A 23,779-nucleotide genomic window follows, 5' to 3' on the forward strand; every position below is an offset into this window, starting at 1 on the left:
TTAAACCAACTGTTCTACAGTTTCCTACTTTCTGCCTCCCTCCCATTTTATATAAGTGCATTATATTCTAATCTACTGGAATCTTGCCCGCATCCAGGGATTTTTGGAATATTGCAACCAATAGATCTACTATCTCCATTGCCACTTCCTTTCAGGCCCTAGAATGTAGGCTACCAGATCCTGGTGACTTGTCTGTCTTCAATCCTAATATTTTGTGCAGTACTTTTACCAAGTGGTGATGATTGTTCTAAGTAACTCCCTTTCTATAACCTCTGCATTACCTGTTACAATTGGGATGGTGTTAGTGTCCTCCACCTTGAAAATGAAAACAAAATCTCCACAATTTGTGTTCCTCACTATTAATCCCCCAGCCTCATTCTCCAAGGGATCAACTTTCATTTTAGCTACTCTCTTCTTTTTCATATTCTTTGCATTTTTTTTTTTACATATTGCACTCATTTTCCTTCATAATTTACCTTTGCTTTTTTAGCAATCCTTTGTTGATCTTGAAAAGTTACCCAATCCTCCAGCTTACCACTGGCCATTGCAATATAGTATGCCTTAGTTTTTGTCTTCATGTTATTTTTAACTTCCTTGCTTAGCCATGGATGTTTTCTCCCCTCTTTCAATCTTCCTTTCTCTCTAGAATATATTTTAGTTGGGGGCAATTGAATATTTTCACTGCTCACCTACCATTTTAACTTGTAGTCTTCCTGCCTGCTCCAATATCTATCCTCCTGCCTATGTAGTTTCCTTTGTTTAACTCCAGAACACTGGTGTAAGACTTCAGTTTCTCAGCCTCAAACTGAATTTGAAATGCTATGGTCACTCTTTCCCCAGAGGATCCTTAACGTCTGAGGAATTGGATAACTTCCTACGGGATTGCTTAGTCAGTAGACTAGTCAGTATTTAAAAACTGCGACCAGCCTGAACGAGTACGCCACTACTGTAACTGACTTCATTGGTAAGTGTGTAGAAGACTGTGTGCCAAAGAAGCAAATCCGTGTGTTCCCCAACTGGAAACCTTGGATGAACAGGGATATCCACTACTCGCTGAAGTCCAGGTCTGTGGCGTTGAAGTCAGGTGGCACTGACCTATACAAAAAAGCCAGATATGATCTAAGAAGATCCATCAAAGATGTCAAAAGGCAGTACTGGACCAAGCTAGAATCCCAGGCTAACCACACAAACCCCCGCTGACAATGGCAAGATCTGCAAGACATAACAGGCTACAAGATGAACATAGAACATAGAACATAGAACATTACAGCGCAGAACAGGCCCTTCGGCCCACGATGTTGCGCCGACCAGTTACAAAAACAATGACCCACTAGCCTATACCAATCCCTTTTCGTCCATAAACCTATCCAGAGATCTCTTAAACGCCCCCAAACTAGACGCATCTACAACTGCAGCAGGCAGGGCATTCCAATCCCTCACCACCCGCTGGGTAAAGAACCTACCCCTGACATCCGTCCTGTAGCTACCCCCCCTTAATTTAAAGTCATGCCCCCTCGTGCTAGCTTTCTCCATCCGAGGAAAAAGGCTATCACTATCCACCCTATCTAAACCCCTAATCATCTTATATGTTTCAATAAGATCCCCTCTTAGCCGCCTTCTTCCCAACGAAAACAACCCTAGATCCCTCAGTCTCTCCTCATAGGACCTCCCCACCATACCAGGCAACATCCTAGTAAACCTCCTCTGCACCCTCTCCAACGCCTCCACATCCTTCTTGTAATGCGGGGACCAGAACTGCACACAGTACTCCAAGTGCGGCCGCACTAGAGTAGTGTACAGTTGCAACATTACACTGCGACTCCTAAATTCAATCCCCCTACCAATAAACGCCAAGACACCGTACGCCTTCTTGACAACCTTATCTACTTGATTCCCAACTTTCAGGGATCTATGTACACACACACCTAGATCCCTCTGTTCATCCACACTATTCAAAGTCCTCCCGTTAGCCCTATACTCGACACATCTGTTGCTCCTACCAAAGTGAATTACCTCACACTTCTCCGCATTAAATTCCATCCGCCACCTCTCCGCCCAGCTCTGCAACCTATCTAAGTCTCCCTGCAGACTATGACACCCTTCCTCACAATCTACCACACCTCCAACTTTGGTGTCATCAGCAAATTTACTAATCCACCCAACTATACCCTCATCCAGATCATTAATAAAAATTACAAACAACAGTGGCCCCAAAACAGATCCCTGAGGCACACCACTCGTAACTGCACTCCATGATGAATATTTACCATCCACCACCACCCTCTGTCTCCTATCTGATAGCCAATTCCTGATCCAACTTCCTAGATTACCCACAATCCCATACATCTGCATTTTCTGCAGAAGCCTACCATGGTGAACCTTATCGAACGCCTTACTAAAATCCATGTATACCACGTCAACTGCCTTACCCCCATCCACCTCTTTGGTCACCTTCTCAAAAAACTCAATAAGGTAAAAGGCAGGTGAAGGCAGGTAAAATCACCAGCTCCAATGCACCCCTCCCTGATGAGCTCATCACATTCTATGCCCGTAGAACATAGAACAGTACAGGTCCTTTGAGCCTCAATGTTGTGCCAAGCCATGTCCAATCCCAAGATCAAGCTATCCCACTCCCTAACATTCTGGTGTGCTCCATGTGCCTATCCAATAACTGCTTGAAAGTTCCTAAAGTGTCTGACTCCACTATCACAGCAGGCAGTGCATTCCACACCCCAACCACTCTCTGAGTGAAGAATCTACCTCAGACATCCCTCCTATATCTCCCACCATGAACCTTATAGTTATGCCCCCTAGTAACAAATACATCCACCCAAGGAATCAATCCCTCTCATCATCTTATAAACCTCTATTAAGTCACCTCTCATCCTCCTCCGCTCTAAAGAGAGAAGCCCCAGCTCCCTCAACCTTTCCTCATAAGACCTACCCTCCAAACCAGGCAGCATCCTGGTAAATCTCCTCTGCACTCTCTCCAATGCTTCCACATCCTTCTTATAGTGAGGTGACCAGAACTGAACACAATATTCCAAATGTGGTCTCACCAACGTCCTGTATAGTTGCAGCATAACCCCATGGCTCAAACTCAAACGCCCTGTTAATAAACACTAACACACTATAAGCCTCCTTCACAGCTCTATTCACTTGAGTAGCAACCTTCAGAGATCTGTGGATATGAACCCCAAGATCTCTCTGTTCCTCCAAATTCCTCAGAACCCTGCCGTTGACCCTATAAGCTGCATTCAAGTTTGACCTACCAAAATGAATCACCTCGCACTTATCAGGGTTAAACTCCATCTGCCACTTTTCGGCCCAGCTCTGCGTCCTATCAATGTCTCTTTGCAGCCTAAAAGAGCCCTCCACCTCATCCACTACTCCACCAATCTTGGTGTCATCAGCAAATTTACTAACCCACCCTTCAGCCCCCTCTTCCAAGTCATTCATAAAAATCACAAATAGCAGAGGACCCAGCACTGATCCCTGTGGTACACCGCTGGTAACTGGCCTCCAGTCTGAAAATTTACCTTCCACCACCACCCTGTCTTCTATGATCCAGCCAGTTACTTATCCAATTGGACAAATTTCCTTCTATCCCACACATCCTTATCTTCTTCATGAGCCTGCCACAGGGAACCTTATCAAACGCCTTACTAAAATCCATGTATATGACATCAACTGCTATACCTTCGTCTACACACTTAGTTATCTCCTCAAAGAATTCAATCAAATTTGAAAGGCAGGACTTACCCCTCACGAGACTGTGCTGACTATCCCGGATTAAGCTGCATCTTTCCAAATGGTCATAAATCCTATCTCTCAGGACCCTTTCCATTAACTTACTCACCACCGAAGAAAGACTAGCCGGCCTATAATTACCAGGGTCATTCCTATTTCCTTTCTCGGAGAGGAACAATGTTTGCCACTCTCCAGTCCTCTGGCACAATCCCTGTGGACAGTAAGGACCCAAAGATCAAAGTTAAAGGCTCTGCAATCTCATCCCTTGCCTCCTAAAGTATCCTAGAATGTATTCCATCTGACCCAGGGGAGTTGTCAACCCTCAGGTTTTTCAAAATTGCTAATACATCTTCCCTCAGAACATCCACCTCCTCATCCATTTTGAGCAAGAGGTCAGCGAGAACATGTCCTCCACCCCAGAAGCCTCAGTCAAAGCGTATCTGAGGTCACCACTGCCGACGTCAGAGCAGCCTTCTCAAAAGTCAACCCATGGAAAGTGACTGACCCGGATGGGGTACCCAGACAAACACTCAGGTCTTGTGCAGACCAGCTGGAGGGGGGTATTCACAGACATCTTCAACCTCTTTTTACACCAGTCTGAAGCCCTACCTGCGTCAAGACGACCATCATCCTGGTACCAAAGAAAAGCCAGTTAGCATGCCATAATGGCTATCGTCTCGTGGCTCTGACAACCAGCATTATGAAATGCTTCAAAAGGTTAATCATGGACAAAACAATTCCTGCCTCCCAGATTGCCTGGATCCACTACTGTTCGTCTACCTTTGCAACAGGTCCACAGCAGACGCCAGCTCCCTGGCCCCACACTCAACCCTGGAACCCCTACATAACAAAGACACCTTGTCAGACTCCTATTCATAGATTACAGCTCAGCCTTAACACCATTGTCCCTGCAAGATTTGTCTCTAAACTTTGTGGCCTGGGGCTCAGCTCCTCCCTCTGCAACTGGATCCTAGACTTCCTAACTCACAGACTGCAGTCAGTAAGGATAGGCAACAACACCTCCTTCATGATCATCCTCAACACTGGTGCCCCACAAGGCTGCGTTCCCAGCCCCTTACTATACTGGTTATATGCTTATGACTATGGCCAAATTCCTCTCCAACTTGATTTTCAAGTTTGCTGATGACACCACCATAGTGGGTCAGATCTCAAATAATGACAAGACAGAGTACAGGAATGAGATAAAGGATCTGGTGAACTGGTGTGGCGACAATAATCTCTCCCTCAATGTCAACAAAACAAGAAAGATTGTCATCAACTTCAGGAAGCGTAAAGGAGAACATGCCCTAGAAAAATCGTAAGAAGTCTCACAATACCAGGTTAAAGTCCAACAGGTTTATTTGGTAGCAAAAGCCACTAGCTTTTGAGCCTCTGACCCTTCATCAGGTGAGTGGTGAGCTCTCCACTCACCTGACTAAGGGTCAGAGGCCTGAAAGCTAGAGGCTTTTGCTACCAAATAGATATATTGGGCTTGAACATAGTGTTGTGAGACTTCTTACTGTGTTTACCCCAGTCCAACGCCGGCATCTCCACATGCTGTCTACACCAGCAGGGATGAAGTTGAAATGGTCAAGGGCTTCAAGTTTTTAGGTGCCCAGATCACCAACAATCCGTCCTGATCCTTCCATGCTGACACTATAGTTAAGAAAGCCCACCACGTCTCTACTTTCTCAGGAGACTAAGGAACTTTGGCATATCCACTACAACTCTCACCAACTTTTACAGATGCGCCATAGAAAGCAATCTTTCTGGTTGTATCACAGCTTGGTATGGCTCCTGCTCTGCTCAAGGAACTACAAAAGATCATGAATGTAGCCCAATCCATCATCCAAACCGGCCTCCCCTCCATTGACACTGTCTACACTTCCTACTATCTCAAAAGCAGCCAGCATAATTAAGGACCCCACGCACCTCAGACATTCTCTCTTCCACCTTCTTCCAGAGGGAAAAAGATACAAAAGCCTGAGGATCACATACCAAACGACTCAAGAACAGCTTCTTCCCCCGCCATCAAACTTTTGAATGGACTTGCATTAAGCTGACCTTTCTCTATACCCTAGCTATGACTGTAACACTACATTCTCCACACTGTTCTTTCTTTCTCTATGAACATTATGCTTTTCACTGTGTACTAATACGTGACAATAATACATCAAAATCATTAATTAATTCCTCTCCTTACACAATATCAAATCCAGAATAGCCTGCTTCCTGGTTGGTTCCCCAACATATTCCCCAAGAAGCAATCTCTATCCATTCAATGAACTCTCCTTCACGGCTACCCCTGCCAATTTGATTAATCCAGTGTAGATTCATATTACAGTTATCCATGATTATTGCCGTATCTTTCTTACAAGCCCCCGGTGTTTCCCGGTTTGTACTGTGCTCCTGTGCGGAACTATTGTTTGAGGACCTATAGATTACTCTCATCAGTGACTCCTTTGCTATTTCTTATTTCTATCAAGACTGATTCAACGTCATGATGTCCAAGGGATACATCATTTCTCACCACAGCACTGAGCTCTTCCTTTTACTATCAAAAGTACACCACCATCCTTTTTCTCTCTATCTATCCTCCTGAAACACGCTACCTTACCTCGTTTCCCTGCAACCATGTCTCAGTAATCGCCACCAAATCATACTCATTTGTCTCTGCGTTGTTAATTCATTATTATTCCAACTGCTTCAGATAGCTGTTAAACTTGTTTTATCAAATTTTCCTAGTTTTGAGCAATTGTGTGTAATTAAAGACCTATCCATAGGCCTAGTTCTGTGATTTACCAGGTCCCAGCATGATTCTTTATATCCATCTCAAGACATTACCTGCAATCCCATGTGCTTTAACTCTGTATAATAGTCTGTTATGTGAGACCTTGTCAAAAGTCTCCTGAAAGTCTAAATAAATCACATCCACTGGCTCTCCTTGATCAATTCTACTCATTCCATCCTCAAAGATTTCCAATAGATTCGTCAAGCATGAATATTTCCCCTTTATAAATCCATGCTGACTTTGTCTGATTATACCACTGCCTTCCAAATGCTGAGTTATGTAATATTTGATAATGGATTCTAGCAAATTCCCCAGTACCGACATTAGGCTCACTGGTCTATAGTTCCCCGTTTCCTCGCTACCTCCCTTTTTGAATAGCAGGCTTACATTCGCTACCCTCCGATCTGTAGAGAGCAGTCCAGATTCCAAAGAATTTTGGAAAATGACACAGACTGAACAGAAATAGTCCTCACTGATGAAACAGCCCAGTCTCCCATATGAACTGTAGTCATTTGAGTGAAATACCAAGCGACAGTTGGCACCTGCAGAACTAGACTTCAGTACACATGGGGAGGTGGAACAAGCAAAGAAAATTCAGAATTTCAGTGCAAGGGAACTATTCAGCCCATCATACCCATTCCAAGACTGAGGAAGGGAACTTTTGAACCTTGTTAATGTGGCACAATCTAACTCAGTATCTTTAAACAAAGAACAATACACCACAGGAACAGGCCCTTCAGCCCTCCAAGCCTGTGCCACTCATGAGCCCAAGTAGCCCATTCATTTGTATCCCTCTATCCACAGTCTGTTCATGTGGCTAAGTCTTAAACGATCCCAGCGTGTCTGCCTCAATCACCTTGCTTGGCAGTGCATTCCAGGCCCCCACCACCCTCTGTGTAAAATACATCCCCCTGACATCTGTGTTGAACCTTGCCCCCCCTCACCTTGAACTTGTGACCCCTTGTGTTCATCAACACACTTCCCACTGTTCGCCCTTTCTATGCCCTTCACAATTTTATGCACCTCTATTAGGTCGCCCCTCATCCTCCTTTCCAGGGAGAACAACCCCAGTTTCTCCAATCTCTCCTCATAGCTAAGACCCTCCATACCAGGCAACACCCTGGTAAACCTTTTCTGTACTCTCTCCAAAGCCTCCACGTCCTTCTGGTAGTGTGGCGACCAGAACTGTACGCAGCATTCCAAATGTGGCCTAACCAATGTTCTATACAGCTGCAACATCATATGCCAACTTTTATACTCTATGCCCCATCCAATAAAGGCAAGCATGCCATATGCCTTCTTCACCACCCTCTCCACCTGTGCTGCCACCTTTAAGGATCTGTGGACTTGCACACCCAGGTCCCTCTGTGTGTCTGTACTCCTGATGGTTCTGCCATTTACTGTATAGCTCCTCCCTACATTAGATCTACCAAAATGCATCACTTTGCATTTATCTGGATTAAATCCCATCTGCCATTTCTCCGCCCAATTTTCCAGCCTATCTATATCCATCCTGCTGCATTCTCTGACAATGTTCATCACTATCCGCAACTTCAGCGATCTTCGTGTCGTCCGCAAACTTACTGATCACACCAGCTACATCTTCTTCCAAATCATTTACATATATCACAAACAGCAGAGGTCCCAAACACCACTAGTCACAGACCTCCAACCGGAAAAAGACCGCTCCACTACTACCCTCTGTCTTCTATGGCCAAGCCAGTTCTCTACCCATCTAGCTAGCTCATCTTTTATTCCATGAGATTTAACCTTTTGCACCAGCCTGCCATGAGGGACTTTGTCAAACGCTTTACTAAAATCCATACAGACGACATCCACGACCCTTCCCTCAATCGTTTCTGTCACCTCCTCAAAAAACTCACCCAAGTTTGTGAGGCATGACCTCCCTTGTACAAAACCATGCTGTCTATCACTAATGAGATTATTCCATTCTAAATGCGCATATATCCTACCTCTAAGAATCTTCTCCAACAATTTCCCTACCACGGACGTCAAGCTCACCGGCCTATAATTACCCGGGTTTTCCTTGCTACCCTTCTTAAATAACGGGACCACATTTGCTATCCTCCAATCCTCTGAGACCTCACCTGTGTCCAGTGAAGGGACAAAGATTTCTGTCAGAGGCCCAGCAATTTCATCCCTTGTCTCCCTGAGCAGTCTAGGATAGGTGCCATCAGGCCCTGGGGATTTGTCTGTCTTAATGTTTCCTAAAAAACCTAACACTTCCTCCTTTGTAATTGAGATTTTTTCTAACGTGTCAGCACATCTCTCCAAGACACTACCAGTCAACATGTCCCTCTCCTTTGTGAATACTGATGCAAAGTATTCATTTAGGATCTCACCTACTTAAGAACATAAGAACATAAGAAATAGGAGCAGGAGTAGGCCATCTAGCCCTTCGAGCCTGCCCCGCCATTCAATAAGATCATGGCTGATCTGTTGTGGCTCAGTTCCACATTCCCACCCTCTCCCCATAACCCTTAATCCCCTCTCTTATCAAAAACCCATCAACCCGCTTCTTAAAAATATTTAGCGAGGCAGCCTCCACCACTTCAACGGGCAGAGAATTCCAGAGATTCACCACCCTTTGAGTGAAGAAGTTCCTCCTCAACTCCGTTCTAAACCGCCTCCCCTTTATCTTGAGGCTGTGCCCCCTAGTCCTACTGTCTTTTTTGAGCGGGAAGAGTCTCTCCACCTCTATCCTATCCATCCCATTCATCATCTTATACGTCTCAATGAGATCTCCCCTCATTCTTCTAAACTCTAACGAGTACAAGCCCAGTTTATTCAGCCTCTCCTCATAGCTCAATCCCCTCAACTCCGGTATCAGCCTAGTAAACCTCCTCTGCACTCCCTCCAGGGCCAAAATATCCTTGCGCAGGTGCGGCGCCCAAAACTGCACACAGTACTCCAGCTGCGGCCTCACCAATGCCCTATACAGCTGCAGCAAGACCTCCCTACTTTTATATTCAATCCCCCTCGCTATGAAGGCCAGCATCCCATTCGCCTTCCTGACCACCTGCTGCACCTGCAAGCTGGGTTTTTGCGACTCATGCACAAGGACCCCGAGGTCCCTCTGCACCGTCGCCTGCTGCAGTTTTTCGCCACGTAAGTAATAGTCCTTCCTACCATTCTTCCTACCAAAGTGGACCACCTCACACTTGCCAACATTAAATTCCATTTGCCATTTCCTGGCCCATTCGCCCAGCCTATCTAGATCCTTCTGCAGACTCTCCACACCCTCCGCACAATTTGCCTTTCCCCCAATCTTGGTGTCATCAGCAAATTTCGACACCCTGCACTCGGTTCCCTCCTCCAGATCATCTATATAAATGGTAAATAGCTGAGGCCCCAGCACCGACCCCTGGGGCACCCCACTAGTCACCAACCGCCAATCCGAATAGCACCCATTGACCCCCACTCTCTGCCTCCTATTTGACAACCAATCCTCTATCCACGCTAACACCCTACCCCCAACTCCATGTCCCCTGACCTTCTGCAATAACCTCTTGTGAGGTACCTTGTCAAACGCCTTCTGAAAATCCAGAAAGACCACATCCACCGGCTCTCCTCTATCCACTGCCCTAGACACATCCTCATAGAACTCCAGTAAATTTGTCAGACACGACTTCCCTTTAATGAAACCGTGTTGCGTCCGCCCTATCAAGCAATTCCCTTCAAGATGCCTCGCAATTTCCTCCTTAATGACGGATTCTAACATTTTACCTACCACAGACGTTAAACTAACCGGCCTATAATTCCCCGCCTTTTGCCTGGCACCCTTCTTAAACAACGGCGTAACATTAGCCGTTTTCCAATCTTCCGGCACTTCCCCGGAATCCAGCGACGTCTGGAAAATAACCACCAAGGCATCCACTATCACCTCTGCCATTTCTTCCTTGGGCTCTAAGCATAATTCCCCTCCTTTGTCCCTGGGAGATCTGATTTTTTCCCTGACAACCCTCTTGTTCCTAACATATGTATAAAATGCCTTAGGATTCTCCTTAATTCTCTCTGCCAAGGACGTTTCGTGTCCCCTTTTTGCCCTTCTAACTCCCTGTTTGAGTTATTTTCTACTTTCTCTGTATTCCTCCAGTGCTCTATCTGTTTTTAGCTGCCTGGACCTTACATATGCCTCTTTTTTCTTTTTGATTAGACCCACGATTTCCCTGGTTATCCACGGCTCTCGAATCCTACCTTTCCTATCTTTCCTTTTTACAGGCACATGCCTGTCCTGCAGCCCCATCAACTGCTCCTTAAAAGACTCCCACATGCCAGATGTGGATCTACCCTCGAACAGCCTCTCCCAATCAACAGCCACCAAATCCTGCCCAATCCGGCTATAGTTAGCCTTCCCCCAATTCAGCACCTTACCCATTGGGCAACACTCATTTTTTTTCCATTACTATCCTAAAGTTTACAGAATTGTGGTCACTATTTGCCACATGTTCCCCTACTGAAACTTTGATGACCTGACTGGTCTCATTCCCCAGTACTAGATCCAGTATAGCCAGCCCCCTGTCTAGTTGGACTATCAACATATTGTTCCAAAGAACCTTCCTGTACGCATTTTATAAATTCCTCCCTGTCCAGACCCCCAGCCCTAATTGATTTCCAGTCTATACAAGGGAAATTAAAGTCTCCCACTACAACAACCCTATTTTTTCTGCACCTGTCCCGAATCTCCTTACATATCCATTCCTCAACTTCCCGTGGGCTGTTGGGAGGCCTGTAGTAAACCCCCAGCATAGTGACTGCACCCTTCCTGTTTCTGAGTTCCACCCAGTGACTTGTTACATGACCCTTCTAAATTATCCACCCTCTGTACTGCTGTAATATGCTCCCTAACCAGTATTGCTACTCCCCCACCTCTTCTAGCCCCTCCTCTGGCTCACCTTAAACACTTATACCCCGGAATATTTAGCTGCCAGTCCTGTCCTTTTAACCAAGTCTCCATCACTGTAACCACATCCAAATTCTGTGCAAGCATTAAGGCTCTAAGATCGTCTGTCTTGCCCGTTACCCTCCTTGTTACTTATACCTCAGTCAAGACTGATCGGGAAATCCGCACTGCTTCTCTAGCAGTAAGAGGTGCAAGTCTCACCATTCAAAAAACAAGAAATGAGACGGGACCATTCAGCCCTCGAGTCACTCCACAATTCATTCCAGTCACGGTTTCCAATCATCCATTTTCCTGCCTGCACCTCACGCTCTTGATTCCTGAGACACCAAAATGGTGCCTCTCAGCCTTAAATATATTCAACAATGAAACATCCATAACCTGGGGTAGACAATTGTAAAAATTCACAACATTTCAGTGAAAAGATTATCAGCTCAGTCCTCGATGATTGACTCATTATCTGACACTGTGCCCCAATGTTCCAGATTCCCCAGCCAGGGGAAACAAACTTTGCATGCAGTTTATCAAGTCCCTTCAGAATCTTGCATTCTAGTAAAATCTCCTCTCATTTTTCTGAAGTCCAGAGTACGTATCTAATTTACTCAACCATCATAGGACAACCCTCCCAGGGACCAGTCTTGTGAATCTTTGCTGCACTGCCTCCAAGTTAAGAATATTGTTCTGGATATATGGAGTCCAAAACCACACATGGCATTCCAGGTGTGGTCTCATCAAAATCCTATTCAATTGTAGTAAGACTTTATTTCCATACTCCAATCCTCTTGTAATAAAGGTTAACATTCTGTTTTCCTTACAATTGTTTGTATTTGAATGCCAACCTGCTTTATTCCATAGACGAGTGCACCCAAATTCCTTTAAGCATCAATATTTACACATTTCCATCTTTTAAAAATATTCTTTTTTATTCTAATGGCTAAGTGAATAATCATGCACTTGCTCACATTATACTCCACCTGCCACCTTGTTCACTCATGTAACCTGTCTATATCTCTTTGCAGCCCTCACAACTTACATTTCCACCTAGCTTTATATAGTCAGAAAGCCTGGATACATTACTGTCTCTTCACCTTAGGTCATTAATATAGATTATATTCAGCTGAGGCTCCAGCACTGACCCTTGCAGCACTCCATTTGTCACAGCCTGCCAACTAGAAATGCATCACTGATCCCTACTCTCTGCTTCCTGTCCATCAACCAATCTACTATCTGTGCTAATATATCTCCCCCAACTCCATGAGCCCTCATCTTGTATAAACCATTTGTGGTATCTTACTGAATCCCTTTTGGAAATCCAAGTATACTACATCTAATAGTTCCCCCTTTTCTACTCTAATTACATCCTTAAAAAAACACTGATGAAATGATATGACAATTTTCACTTCATAAAACCAAGCTGACTTTGTCTGTTCATATTATGATATTCTAAATGCACTGTTGAGACTTCCTTAACAATAGATTCTAGCATTTCCCTGAGGACTGAGGTTAGGCTAACCAGTCTGTAGTTTCATTTTCTCTCTCTTCTTACTTGAATAGCAGTGTTATGTTAAATTCCAATCCACTGAGACATTCCAGAATCTATAACATTTTGGAAAATCATAACCATATACTTACTATATCTCTGCAGCTCTTTTCTTAACCATAGGATATAGACCATTAGGTTCTGGGAATTTGCTGGATTTTACTCCCTTAGTTTTCTCCAATACTTTTCTCTGTTGATATCAACTACCTCACTCTTATTAACTCCAAGGTTCAGTTCTATTTCCGTTGTATAATTGATATCTTCTACCATTAAAGCAGCAAAAAATATTTGTTTAAGGACTCTTCCATTCCCTCATTCACTGTAATAATTTATCTTGTGCCTGCCTCTAAGGGGCCAATAATTACTTTAGTTTAGGAATGAGAAGAGGGGAAGCATTAAAATGGAGCCTCCAGTCTCACCATTTGCAAGAATGAGTTTCAAAAATCAGATCTTACAAATTCCACACTCACCAGCTCTCCTTCTGGCCCTCCAAAGTCCAAATAAAGCATTCTGATCCCATCATCAGCTGACATTTTCAACCTTTCAAACGGATACTGGAAAAGGGTACTGGATGAATCTACGGTTGAGCTGTTCTGAGACATCACAAAACCACTTTCATAGTGAATGATCAGCTTGACGTCTTGTCCATTCCAAGTACATCCTGTTAAAACAAAATTAAAATGGTCCCATTAATTGGTGTTATACGAGTAACCAGGACCACTATCTGTCAGTGCCACTGATCAGACAGGGGAAGTGCATGGACTCAACAGCTAAGTAGATATAATTAATACACTGGTCCATAAATTCTAACTAGGACAACTTTTAAGGTCATTAGCAAAAGAAGAAAGGAAGAGATTGGGATAATTATTTTACGTGGGGAGCTGTTGGGATTCAGGAGGTCCAATCAAAAACGAGGGAAACAAAATCCAGAATAGCTGGTAAAACAGAAATGAATAAATACTTCAAAAAAGAAAAGCTATTTCCCAGAAACAGAACGGCAGTAATGTAATATTCTGTGCTTTTCATTTTCTTGTATTTACTCCAAGTGTTAAAGTTAAGTTCAGCAATGTAATTCTTCGAAGTATTGTAAATGGTGAAGAGGACACAGAACAGTTCGGAAGATAGGTGGCAAGTGAGGTTCAATGTGGCAGCATGTGACATGATGCGTTTTGGCAGGAAGGACATGGAAAGTCAATATAAAATCAGGATTAAAATTCTTCAAAGACTATAGAGATCTGAGTGTCAACATGCATAGATCAGAGAAAGTGGCAGGACAGGTGGAGAGAGCAGTAAGTAAAGCGTATAATATTCTAAGTTTTATTAATAGGGGCATAGAGTGCAAAAGTAAGGAGGTTATGCTGAACTTATACAAGACACTAGTTGAGATCTCAGCTGGAATATCGTGTTCAGTTCTGGGTGCCACACCATATGAACAGACTCGAAGCACTGATTCTATTCTCTCTCCACAGATACTGTCAGACCTGCTGAGATTTTCCAGCATTTTCTGTTTTTGTGCTTTTATCTGTGATTCTGAAGTCAGGTTAGATTTTATGGAATTGATGTTGGTTTGAATAATTGACGAGAAGGTAGGAAAGAGTAGTGATGATAGTAATGAAGGAACAATTAAAGGTGGAAAAAAAGAGAGGTTTAGGCGGGGAATATCAGAGATTAGGACCTAGACAGCTGAAGACATTCGGCAATTATGAAGCAATTGAAATGGAGGTGGGGGCAGAATTCAAAGCCAGGATTGGAGAGGTGTTAATATCTTGGACCTTGGAGGAAATGATGAGATCTTGGGTAGATCTTAAATCAAGAATGAGAATTTTAAAACTGGCTCCTGATCCAACATCTCAAAGGTGGTAAAGGGGGTCACACAGTGGTTAGCACTGCCACCTCAGTGCCAGGGACCCGGATTCAATTCCTGGCCTGAGTCACTGTCCGTGTGGAGTTTGCTCTGGTTTCCTCCCACAGTCCGAAAGACGCGCTGGTTAGGCACATTAGCCGTGCTAAATTCTCCCTCAGTTTACCTGAGCAGGCACTAGAGTGTGGTGACTAGGGGATTTCATTGCAGTGTTAAGGTAAGCCTACTTGTGTAACAACTTAAACTTAAGGAGCACAGGTGAGCAGGACCTGGTATGAATGAAGATACTGGCAGCAACATTTTGCACGAGCAAAAGTTTAGGGGGGAGAAAGATCAGAGGATAGTCAGGATAGCAACAGAATACTTGAATCTGGACACAATGAAGGCATAAATAAGGCTTTCAGCAGAGGGGCTGTGGCAGTGGAGAAATGTAATGGAAGTGGAAGCAAGCAGTACTGGTTTTGGGAAAGAACCAGACCATGCTGCATTTCAGTTTAAAAGCAGGGAGGTCTTGCTGCAATTATACAAGGTACTGGTGAGGCTGCAACTAGGGTACTGTGTGCAATTTTTGTCCCTTTATTTGCGGAAGGATATATTGGCTTTGGAGGGAGTGCAGAGAAGGTTCACCAGGTTGATACCGGAGATGAGGGGATTAGATTATGAGGAGAGATTGAGTAGATTGGGCCTGTACTCATTGGAGTTTAGAAGGCTGAGGGGTGATCTTACAGAGACATAAGATAATGAAGGGGCTAGACAGGGTAGAGGCAGAGAGATTATTTCCACTTAGAAAGAAAATAACTAAAGGGCATAGCCTCAAAATAAGGGGGAGTCGGTTTAGAACACAGTTGAGGAGGAACTTCTTCTCCCAGAAGGTGGTGAATCTTTGGAATTCTCTGCCCATTGAAGCAGTGGAAGCTACCTCGTTAAAAGTGTTTAAGACACAGGTAGATAGATTTCTGATCAATAAGGGAATTAAGGGTTAACATAGAACACTACAGCACAAACAGGCCCTTCGGCCCATAAGTTGTGCCGATCATATCCATACCGACCAGGCCTATCTATAACTCTCAATCCCATTAAATCCCATGTACTCATCCAGAAGTCTCTTAAAAGACCCCAGCGAGTTCACCTCCACCAACACCGACAGCAGCCGATTCCACTCACTCACCACCCTCCGAGTGAAAAACTTACCCTTAACATCTCCTCTGTACCTGCTCCCCAGCACCTTAAACCTGTGTCCTCTTATAGCGACCATTTCAGCCCTGGGAAATAGCCTCCGTGAATCCACCCTATCTATACCTCTCAGCGTTTTATAAACCTCTATCAGGTCGCCTCTCAATCTCCAGGGAGCTAGGTCCCTCAAACTATCTTCATAAAGCATGCCTCCCAATCCAGACAACATCCTTGTAAATCTCCTCTGCACCCTCTCAATAGCTTCCACATCCTTCTTGTACTGAAGCGACCAGAACTGCGCACAGTACTCCAAGTGGGGTCTGACAAGGGTCTTATAAAGTTGGGGCATTACCTCCCGACTCCTAAACTCAATCCCTCGATTAATGAAGACTGTGGGGAGCAGGCGGGTAAGTGGAACTGAACCACTTTCAGATCAGCCATGATCTTATTGAATGGCTGGGCAGGCTTGAGGGGCTAGGTAGCCTACTCCTGCTCCTATTTCTTATATTCTTATGTTCCTACAGGATATTCTGTGTGACTGGTGGGGTCAAATAAGTACTGCACAAATGGCAGAAACCAGAGCAGAAAGATTTAATCAATGACTAAGGGTATTAAGACAGGAATGAAGTGAATAAAAATACCTAGGGTTTTTTTGGGAGGGGTTTTGAATGGAAGACTCTGTGAATGCAGAGCAGGAGCCACTGATAGTTACAAGCTTGGAGACAAGCAGAAAAAGTAGATTCAGAACCAGGTAACCCATGTTCAATTTCAGATAAATATGGTAATTAAAACAAGTTTCTGAAACAAATAGGGAACATTGCACATACAGAATTCCATAACTAACCTGGATTCCACCCAATTAGAGTTTGAATTTGTGTGAAAATCTACTCTTCACAGGGCTAAGAAAGGTCATTACTGCATACTGCTGCATCTTTGGAGAAGAAAGCCACATGGTGCTCATGTTACTGGACAAGGCCAAAACTACTGTTCTGTGGACAGTGGTTCTCAGAACTGATGCAGACATGGGCCAAATGGCCTCCTAATGTGCTGTAACAATTTGGTGATTTCAGCAGCATTTTAGCAATATACAAAATATTTTTAATTACCCATAAAACTGACGACAATGTCAAGCATCAAACGAAAGCACAATAATTTCCTTTACGACAAAGGGTCATGGGGTAACTCTGATCCAGATACTTTGAAAGCTATTTGCATTCCAGCCTTTGTCACACAAGATGATTCAAAATTACACCTACTGTCACTCAGTCAAAACCTCCACTGAATATGCATTGCTCAAAGCAAATGGCCCAAGGCTCAGGAGCTATCCATAGCAACATTGTCCCCTTCTGCCATACAGTGATATCAGAACACACCCAAACCTCCTGCACTGCGGACAAACACATTATGATCACCTTACACAACACATACCCAACGTCACCTCCTTAATCAGTTCAGAAGCACAGTGGCAGCCTTGGACAAGCATCCGTGTCCACGTTGACAGGTCCCGGTGAGTTTCCACACGGAAAACATGCATCTCGATACCTTGTCGTGATCCAGTCCTTGTGGCAAACATCAGTTCTGAACTAATGGCCGGGGATCCTCGCACTGACCCTGAGTGAACCAGCCTGAAAAGCCAGTAAAAAAAACACATCAGCAAGACAGTGAATTAGAACATAGAACACTACAGCACAAACAGGCCCTTCGGCCCACAAGTTGCACCGATCACATCTATACCTACCAAGCCATAGAACTATCTAACTCCCAATCCCATTAAATCCCATATACTCATCCAGGAGTCTCTTTTAAAACACCCCAGCGAGTTCGCCTCTACCACTACCGACAGCAGCCGATTCCACTCACTCACCACCATCAGTGAAAAACTTACCCCTGACATCTCCTCTGTACTTGCTTCCCAGCACCTTAAACCTGTGTCCTCTCATAGTGACCATTTCAGCCCTGGGAAATAGCCTCCGAGAATCCACCCTATCTATCCCTGTCAACATTTTACAAACCTCTATCAGGTCACCTCCCAACCTTCGTCTCTCCAGGGAGAAGAGACCTAGCTCCCTCAACCTATCTTCATAAGGCATGCCTCCCAATCCAGGCAACATCCTTTTAAATCTCCTCTGTACCCTGTCAATAGCTTCCACATCCTTCCTGTAGTGCACAGCACTCCAAGTGGGGTCTGACAAGGGTCTTATAAAGTTGCAGCATTACCTCTCGACTCCTAAACTCAATCCCTCGATTAATGAAGGCCAGTACACCATACGCCTTCTTGACCACATCCTCCACCTGCGAGGCCGATTTAAGAGTCCTAGGGACCCAGACCCCAAGATCCTTCTGCTCTTCAACCCAGCTGAGACTCCTACCCTTGATATTGTACTCCTGCATCCCGTTGGTCCTGCCAAAATGGACCGCTATACATTTATCCACGTTGAAGTCCATCTGCCACTTCTCTGCCCAGTCTTGCATCCTATCTATGTCACGCTGCAACTTCTGACATCCCTCCAGATTATCCACAACACCACCAACCTTCGTATCATCGGCGAACTTACTAACCCGTCCCTCCACTTCCTCATCCAGGTCATTTATGAAAATGACAAACAGCAAGGGTCCTGGAACAGATCCCTGGGGCACCCCACTGGTGACCGACCTCCATGCAGAAAAAGACCCATCCACAACCACTCTCTGCCTTCTAGGTAATCTAGGAAATTGGATCAGGAATTGGCTAGCAGATAGGAGACAGAGGGTGGTGGTTGATGGTAAATATTCGTCATGGAGTTCAGTTACGAGTGGTGTGCCTCAGGGATCTGTTTTGGGGCCACTGCTGTTTGTAATTTTTATTAATGATCTGGATGAGGGTATAGTTGGGTGGATTAGTAAATTTGCTGATGACACCAAAGTCGGAGGTGTGGTAGATTGTGAGGAAGGGTGTCATAGTTTGCAGGGAGACTTAGACAGGTTGCAGAGCTGGGCCGAGAGGTGGCGGATGGAGTTTAATGCGGAGAAGTGTGAGGTAATTCACTTTGGTAGGAATAACAGATGTGTCGAGTATAGGGCTAACAGGAGGACTCTGAATAGTGTGGATGAACAGAGGGATCTAGGTGTATGTGTACATAGATCCCTGAAAGTTGGGAATCAAGTAGATAAGGTTGTTAAGAAGGCATACGGTGTCTTGGCGTTTATTGGTAGGGGGATTGAATTTAGGAGTCGCAGTGTCATGTTGCAACTGTACACAACTCTGGTGCAGCCGCACTTGGAGTATTGCGTGCAGTTCTGGTCCCCACATTATAGGAAGGACATGGAGGCTTTGGAGAGGGTGCAGAGGAGGTTTACCAGGATGTTGCCTGGTATGGAGGGGAGGTTCTATGAGGAGAGACTGAGGGATTTGGGGTTGTTTTCGCTAGAAAGAAGGCGGCTAAGAGGGGATCTTATTGAAACATATAAGATGATTAGAGGTTTAGATAGGGTGGATAGTGATAGCCTTTTTCCTCGGATGGAGAAAGCTAGCACGAGGGGGCATGGCTTTAAATTAAGGGGGGGTAGTTATAGGACGGATGTCAGGGGTAGGTTCTTTACCCAGAGGGTGGTGAGGGATTGGAATGCCCTGCCTGCTGCAGTTGTAAATGCGCCTAGTTTGGGGGCGTTTAAGAGATCCGTGGATAGGTTTATGGATGAAAAGGGATTGGTTTAGGTTAGAGGGTCATTGTTTTTTTAACTGGTCGGCGCAACATCGTGGGCCGAAGGGCCTGTTCTGCGCTGTAATGTTCTATGTTCTGCAGGCAAGCCAGTTCTGGATCCACAAGGCCAAAGCCCCTTGGATCCCATGCCCTCTCACCTTCTCAAGAAGTCTTGCATGGGGGACCTTATCAAACGCCTTGCTGAAGTCCATGTAAACCACGTCCACCGCTCTTCCTTCGTCAGCGTTCAGTCACATTTTCAAAGAACTCAACTAGGCTCGTAAGGCACAACCTGCCCTTGACAAAGCCGTGCTGACTATTCCTGATCATGCTAAACTTCTCCAGATGCTCATAAATCTTATCCCTCAGAATCCTCTCCATCAACTTACCAACCACTGAGGTCAGACTCATCAATCGGTAATTTCCCAGGCTATCCTTGTTCCCTTTCTTGAAAATAGGAACCACATCCGCAATCCTCCAATCCTGCGGAACCTCTCCCGTCTCCATCAACGATGCAAAGATCATCGCCAGGGGCTCTGCAATCACTTCCCTCGCCTTCCACAGTAACCTGGGGTACATCCCATCCAGTCCTGGCGACTTATCTATCTTCATAGAATTCAAAAGTTCCAACACATCCTCTTTCTTAACGTCCACATACTCAATCTTTTCAGTCCGCCGCAAACCTGTAGTACAACCTCCCAGATCACTTTCCACCGTGAATACCGAGGCAAAGTACTCATTAAGCACCTCTGCCATTTCTTCCGGTTCCACACAGACTTTTCCCCCCTTCACCTTTTATAGGTCCTATCCCTTCTCTTCTCATCCTTTTACTCTTCACATATTTGTAGAACGCCTTGGGATTCTCCTTAATCTTACCCGCCAAGGCCTTCTCATGTCCATGTCCAATTAGATCCTGGAAACTTCACCCAATCCACAAGGATACATGGGGAGGTAGTAAATTGGATTAGACACTGGCTCAATGGAAGAAGCCAGCAAATGGTTGTGGAGGATTGCTTCTCTGAGTGGAAGCCTATGACTAGTGGTGTGCTGCAGGGATCGGTGCTGGGTCCATTGTTGTTTGTCATCTATATCAATGATCTGGATGATAATGTGGTAAATTGAATCAGCAAATTTGCAGATGATACAAAGATTGGAGGTGTAGTGGACAGTGAGGAAGGTTTTCAAAGCTTGCAGAGGGATTTGGACCAGCTAGAAAAATGGGCTGAAAAATGGCAGATGGAGCTTAATGCAGACAAGTGTGAGGTATTGCACTTTGGAAGGACAAACCAAGGTAGAACATACATGGTAAATGGTAGGACACTGAAGGGTGCAGTAGAACAGAGGGATCTGGGAGTACAGAGACATAATTCCCTAAAAGTGGCGTCACAGGTAGATAGGGTCGTAAAGAGTGCTTTTGGTACATTGGCCTTTATAAATAAAGTATTGAGTATAAGAGTTGGAATGTTATGCTGAGGTTGTATAAGACATTGGTGAGGCCGAATTTAGAGTATTGTGTGCAGTTTTGGTCACTTAATTACAGGAAGGATATTAATAAGGTTGAAAGAGTGCAAAGAAGGTTTACAAGGAAATTGCCAGGACTTGAGAAGCTGAGTTACAGAGAAAGGTTGAATAGGTTAGGACTTTATTCCCTGGAGCGTAGAAGAATGAGGGGAAATTTGATAGAAGTGTACAAAATTATGATGGGTATAGATAGAGTGAATGCAAGCAGGCTTTTTCCACTGAGGCTAGGGGAGAAAAAAACTAGAGGACATGGGTTAAGGGTGAAAAGTTTAAAGGGAATATTAGGGGGGGGGTTTCTTCACACAGAGAGTGGTGGGATTGTGGAATGAGCTGCCAGATGAAGTGGTAAATGCGGGGTCACTTTTAACGTTTAAGAAAAACTTGCACAGGTTCATGGATGAGAGGGGCGTGGAGGGATATGGTCCAGGTGCAGGTCAGTGGGACTAGGCAGAAAAATGGCTCGGCACAGTCGAGAAGGGCCAAAAGGCCTGTTTCTGAGCTGGAATGTTCTACTGTTCTAATGCTAGCTCCCCATTGGTCCTGTTAATACATGCACACGCCTGCCTTAACACAAGGGATAACTATCAGCAATACCACCAATCTTCGTGTCACACACAAACTTATCAGACTACCTACATTTACATATACTACAGAGGTCCCAGCAATGATCCCTGTGGAACACCATTAGCTACAGGTCTCCATTCTGAAAAACACCTTTCCACCGCTACTCTCTGTCTCTTCTATAACCAAGCGAGTTCTGTATCTATCTAGCCAGCCCACCCCGAATCCCATGTGATTTTAGTTTTTGTACCAGTCTGCCATGTGGGGCCTTGTCAAATGCCTTACTAAAGTCCATATAAACTATATCCACAGCCCTTCCCTCATTAATTATCTTTGTCACCTCTTCAAAAAACTCAATCAGGTTGGTGAGACAAAACCATGCTGCCTGTCACTAACTAGTCCATTTTCCTCCAAATGTGCATATATCCTGTCCCTCAGTATCTTCTCCAAAAGCTTCCCCACTATTGATATCAGGTTCACTGGCCTATAATTTCCTGGATTATCCCTGCTTCTTTTCTTAAGCAACGGAACAACATTGACTATTCTCCAATCCTCTGGAACCTTGCATGTGGTCAAATAGATTGTGAATATATCTGTTAAGGCCCCAGCTATTTCTTCCCTTGCCCTCCACAGTAACCTGGGATAGATCCCATACAGCCCTGGGGACTTGTCTATCTTAAAGCAATTTAGGATATTTGACACTTCCTTCTTCGATATACTGACATTCTCTAGAGCGTTCACACACCTATTGCTGACCTCAACATTTGTCATGTCTTTCTACTTGTATTGTATAAAACACCAGTGAGGCCACAACTGGAGTACTGAGTGCAGCTCTGGTCAGCACATTACAGGAGGGATCGAACTGCTCTGGAGTGTGTGCAAAGGAAGTTTACAAGAATCTTGACAGGGCCAGAAAAGTGTAGCTCTGGGAGAGATTGGAAAGGTTGGGATTATTTTCCTTGGAACAAAGGCTGAAGGGTGACTTGATTGAGTTGTACAAAATTGTGAGGGGCTGGGATAAAATGGACCGGATGAAATTGTTTCCTTTGGTGGAGAATTCTAGAACCAGGGAACATAGATTCAAGATAAGATGATGTAGAGGGGACATGAAGAAGAACATTTTTACACAGAGGGTGGTGGGTGTCTGGAATTTGCTGCCAAGTTGATGGTGGAGACAGAGATCCTAAACTCTTAGAAAGTACTTGGGTCTGCACCTTTAGTGCTGCAAGCTACAGGGCTATGGGCCAGGACAGATGGCATGGACAGAGGAGCGAAATGGCCTCCTGTGCTGTAACTTTTTTATGGTTCTATGGGAGGAAAATAGGAGGGGGAGGAAGGACGGAGAGGATGGAGGAGAATTAGCACTGGAGACATCCTTTTATACATTTTGTTTATACCTGGTTGCAAGGAGTGGGTGGCTTTGAGCAGGTGATGACCACAGATCTCTGTTCCATGGCACGCTGTCGTAAAGCACCATGTCTTTATCAGTAAGGACAACCACCACTGGCTTCCAGTGTTCCCTTCCACCTTCAACTTTCAGCTGCAGAACAGAAAAAGATCTCATCACTGCATTAGTACCAGATTCTGACCCTGACACCCAGACCCTTCACCTAACCTATCTATATCCTTCTGAGCCTCCTTATGTCCACTTCATAACTTATTCCTTTACCTTTGTCTCATTAGCAAATTGATGCAACCATTCATTATAGTCATTTATATAAATTGTAATGAGTTGAGGCTCCAATACTGATCCCAGAGATTAGTCAGGGGCAGTTTGTTTAATTTAATATTGTTTCCAATTCTAGGCAACTCACTTTTGCAAGCATGTGAAGGCTTTAAACAGGTGCTGAAAAAATTCACAAGCAAGATTTCAAAGATGAGGGACTTCAGTTATCTGGATAAATTGGAGAAGTTGGCATTGTCCTCCTGAAAGAGGAGGCTGAGAGGAAATTTGTTAGAAATGTTCAAAGCTATGAATAGT

The 23,779-nt window shown here is 44.6% G+C and overlaps 1 protein-coding gene across 1 annotated transcript in view; it reads right to left on the minus strand.

The window, feature by feature from the left end:
* Positions 1-23,779, minus strand: part of sntb2 (syntrophin, beta 2) — a 47,945-nt gene that overhangs the window by 3,968 nt on the left and 20,198 nt on the right. The window contains exons 4-6 of the mRNA XM_080186603.1: positions 23,196-23,338; positions 17,465-17,661; positions 13,473-13,663 (exon numbers count right to left, since the gene is read on the minus strand). Of these exons, the coding sequence (XP_080042729.1) occupies positions 13,473-13,663; positions 17,465-17,661; positions 23,196-23,338 (531 nt within the window). The remainder of the gene's footprint in view (positions 1-13,472; positions 13,664-17,464; positions 17,662-23,195; positions 23,339-23,779) is intronic.

The sequence above is a fragment of the Carcharhinus amblyrhynchos genome, chromosome 4 (genome assembly GCF_965287045.1).
Source record: "Carcharhinus amblyrhynchos chromosome 4, sCarAmb.v2.hapA, whole genome shotgun sequence".
NCBI classification, from domain to species: domain Eukaryota; kingdom Metazoa; phylum Chordata; class Chondrichthyes; order Carcharhiniformes; family Carcharhinidae; genus Carcharhinus; species Carcharhinus amblyrhynchos.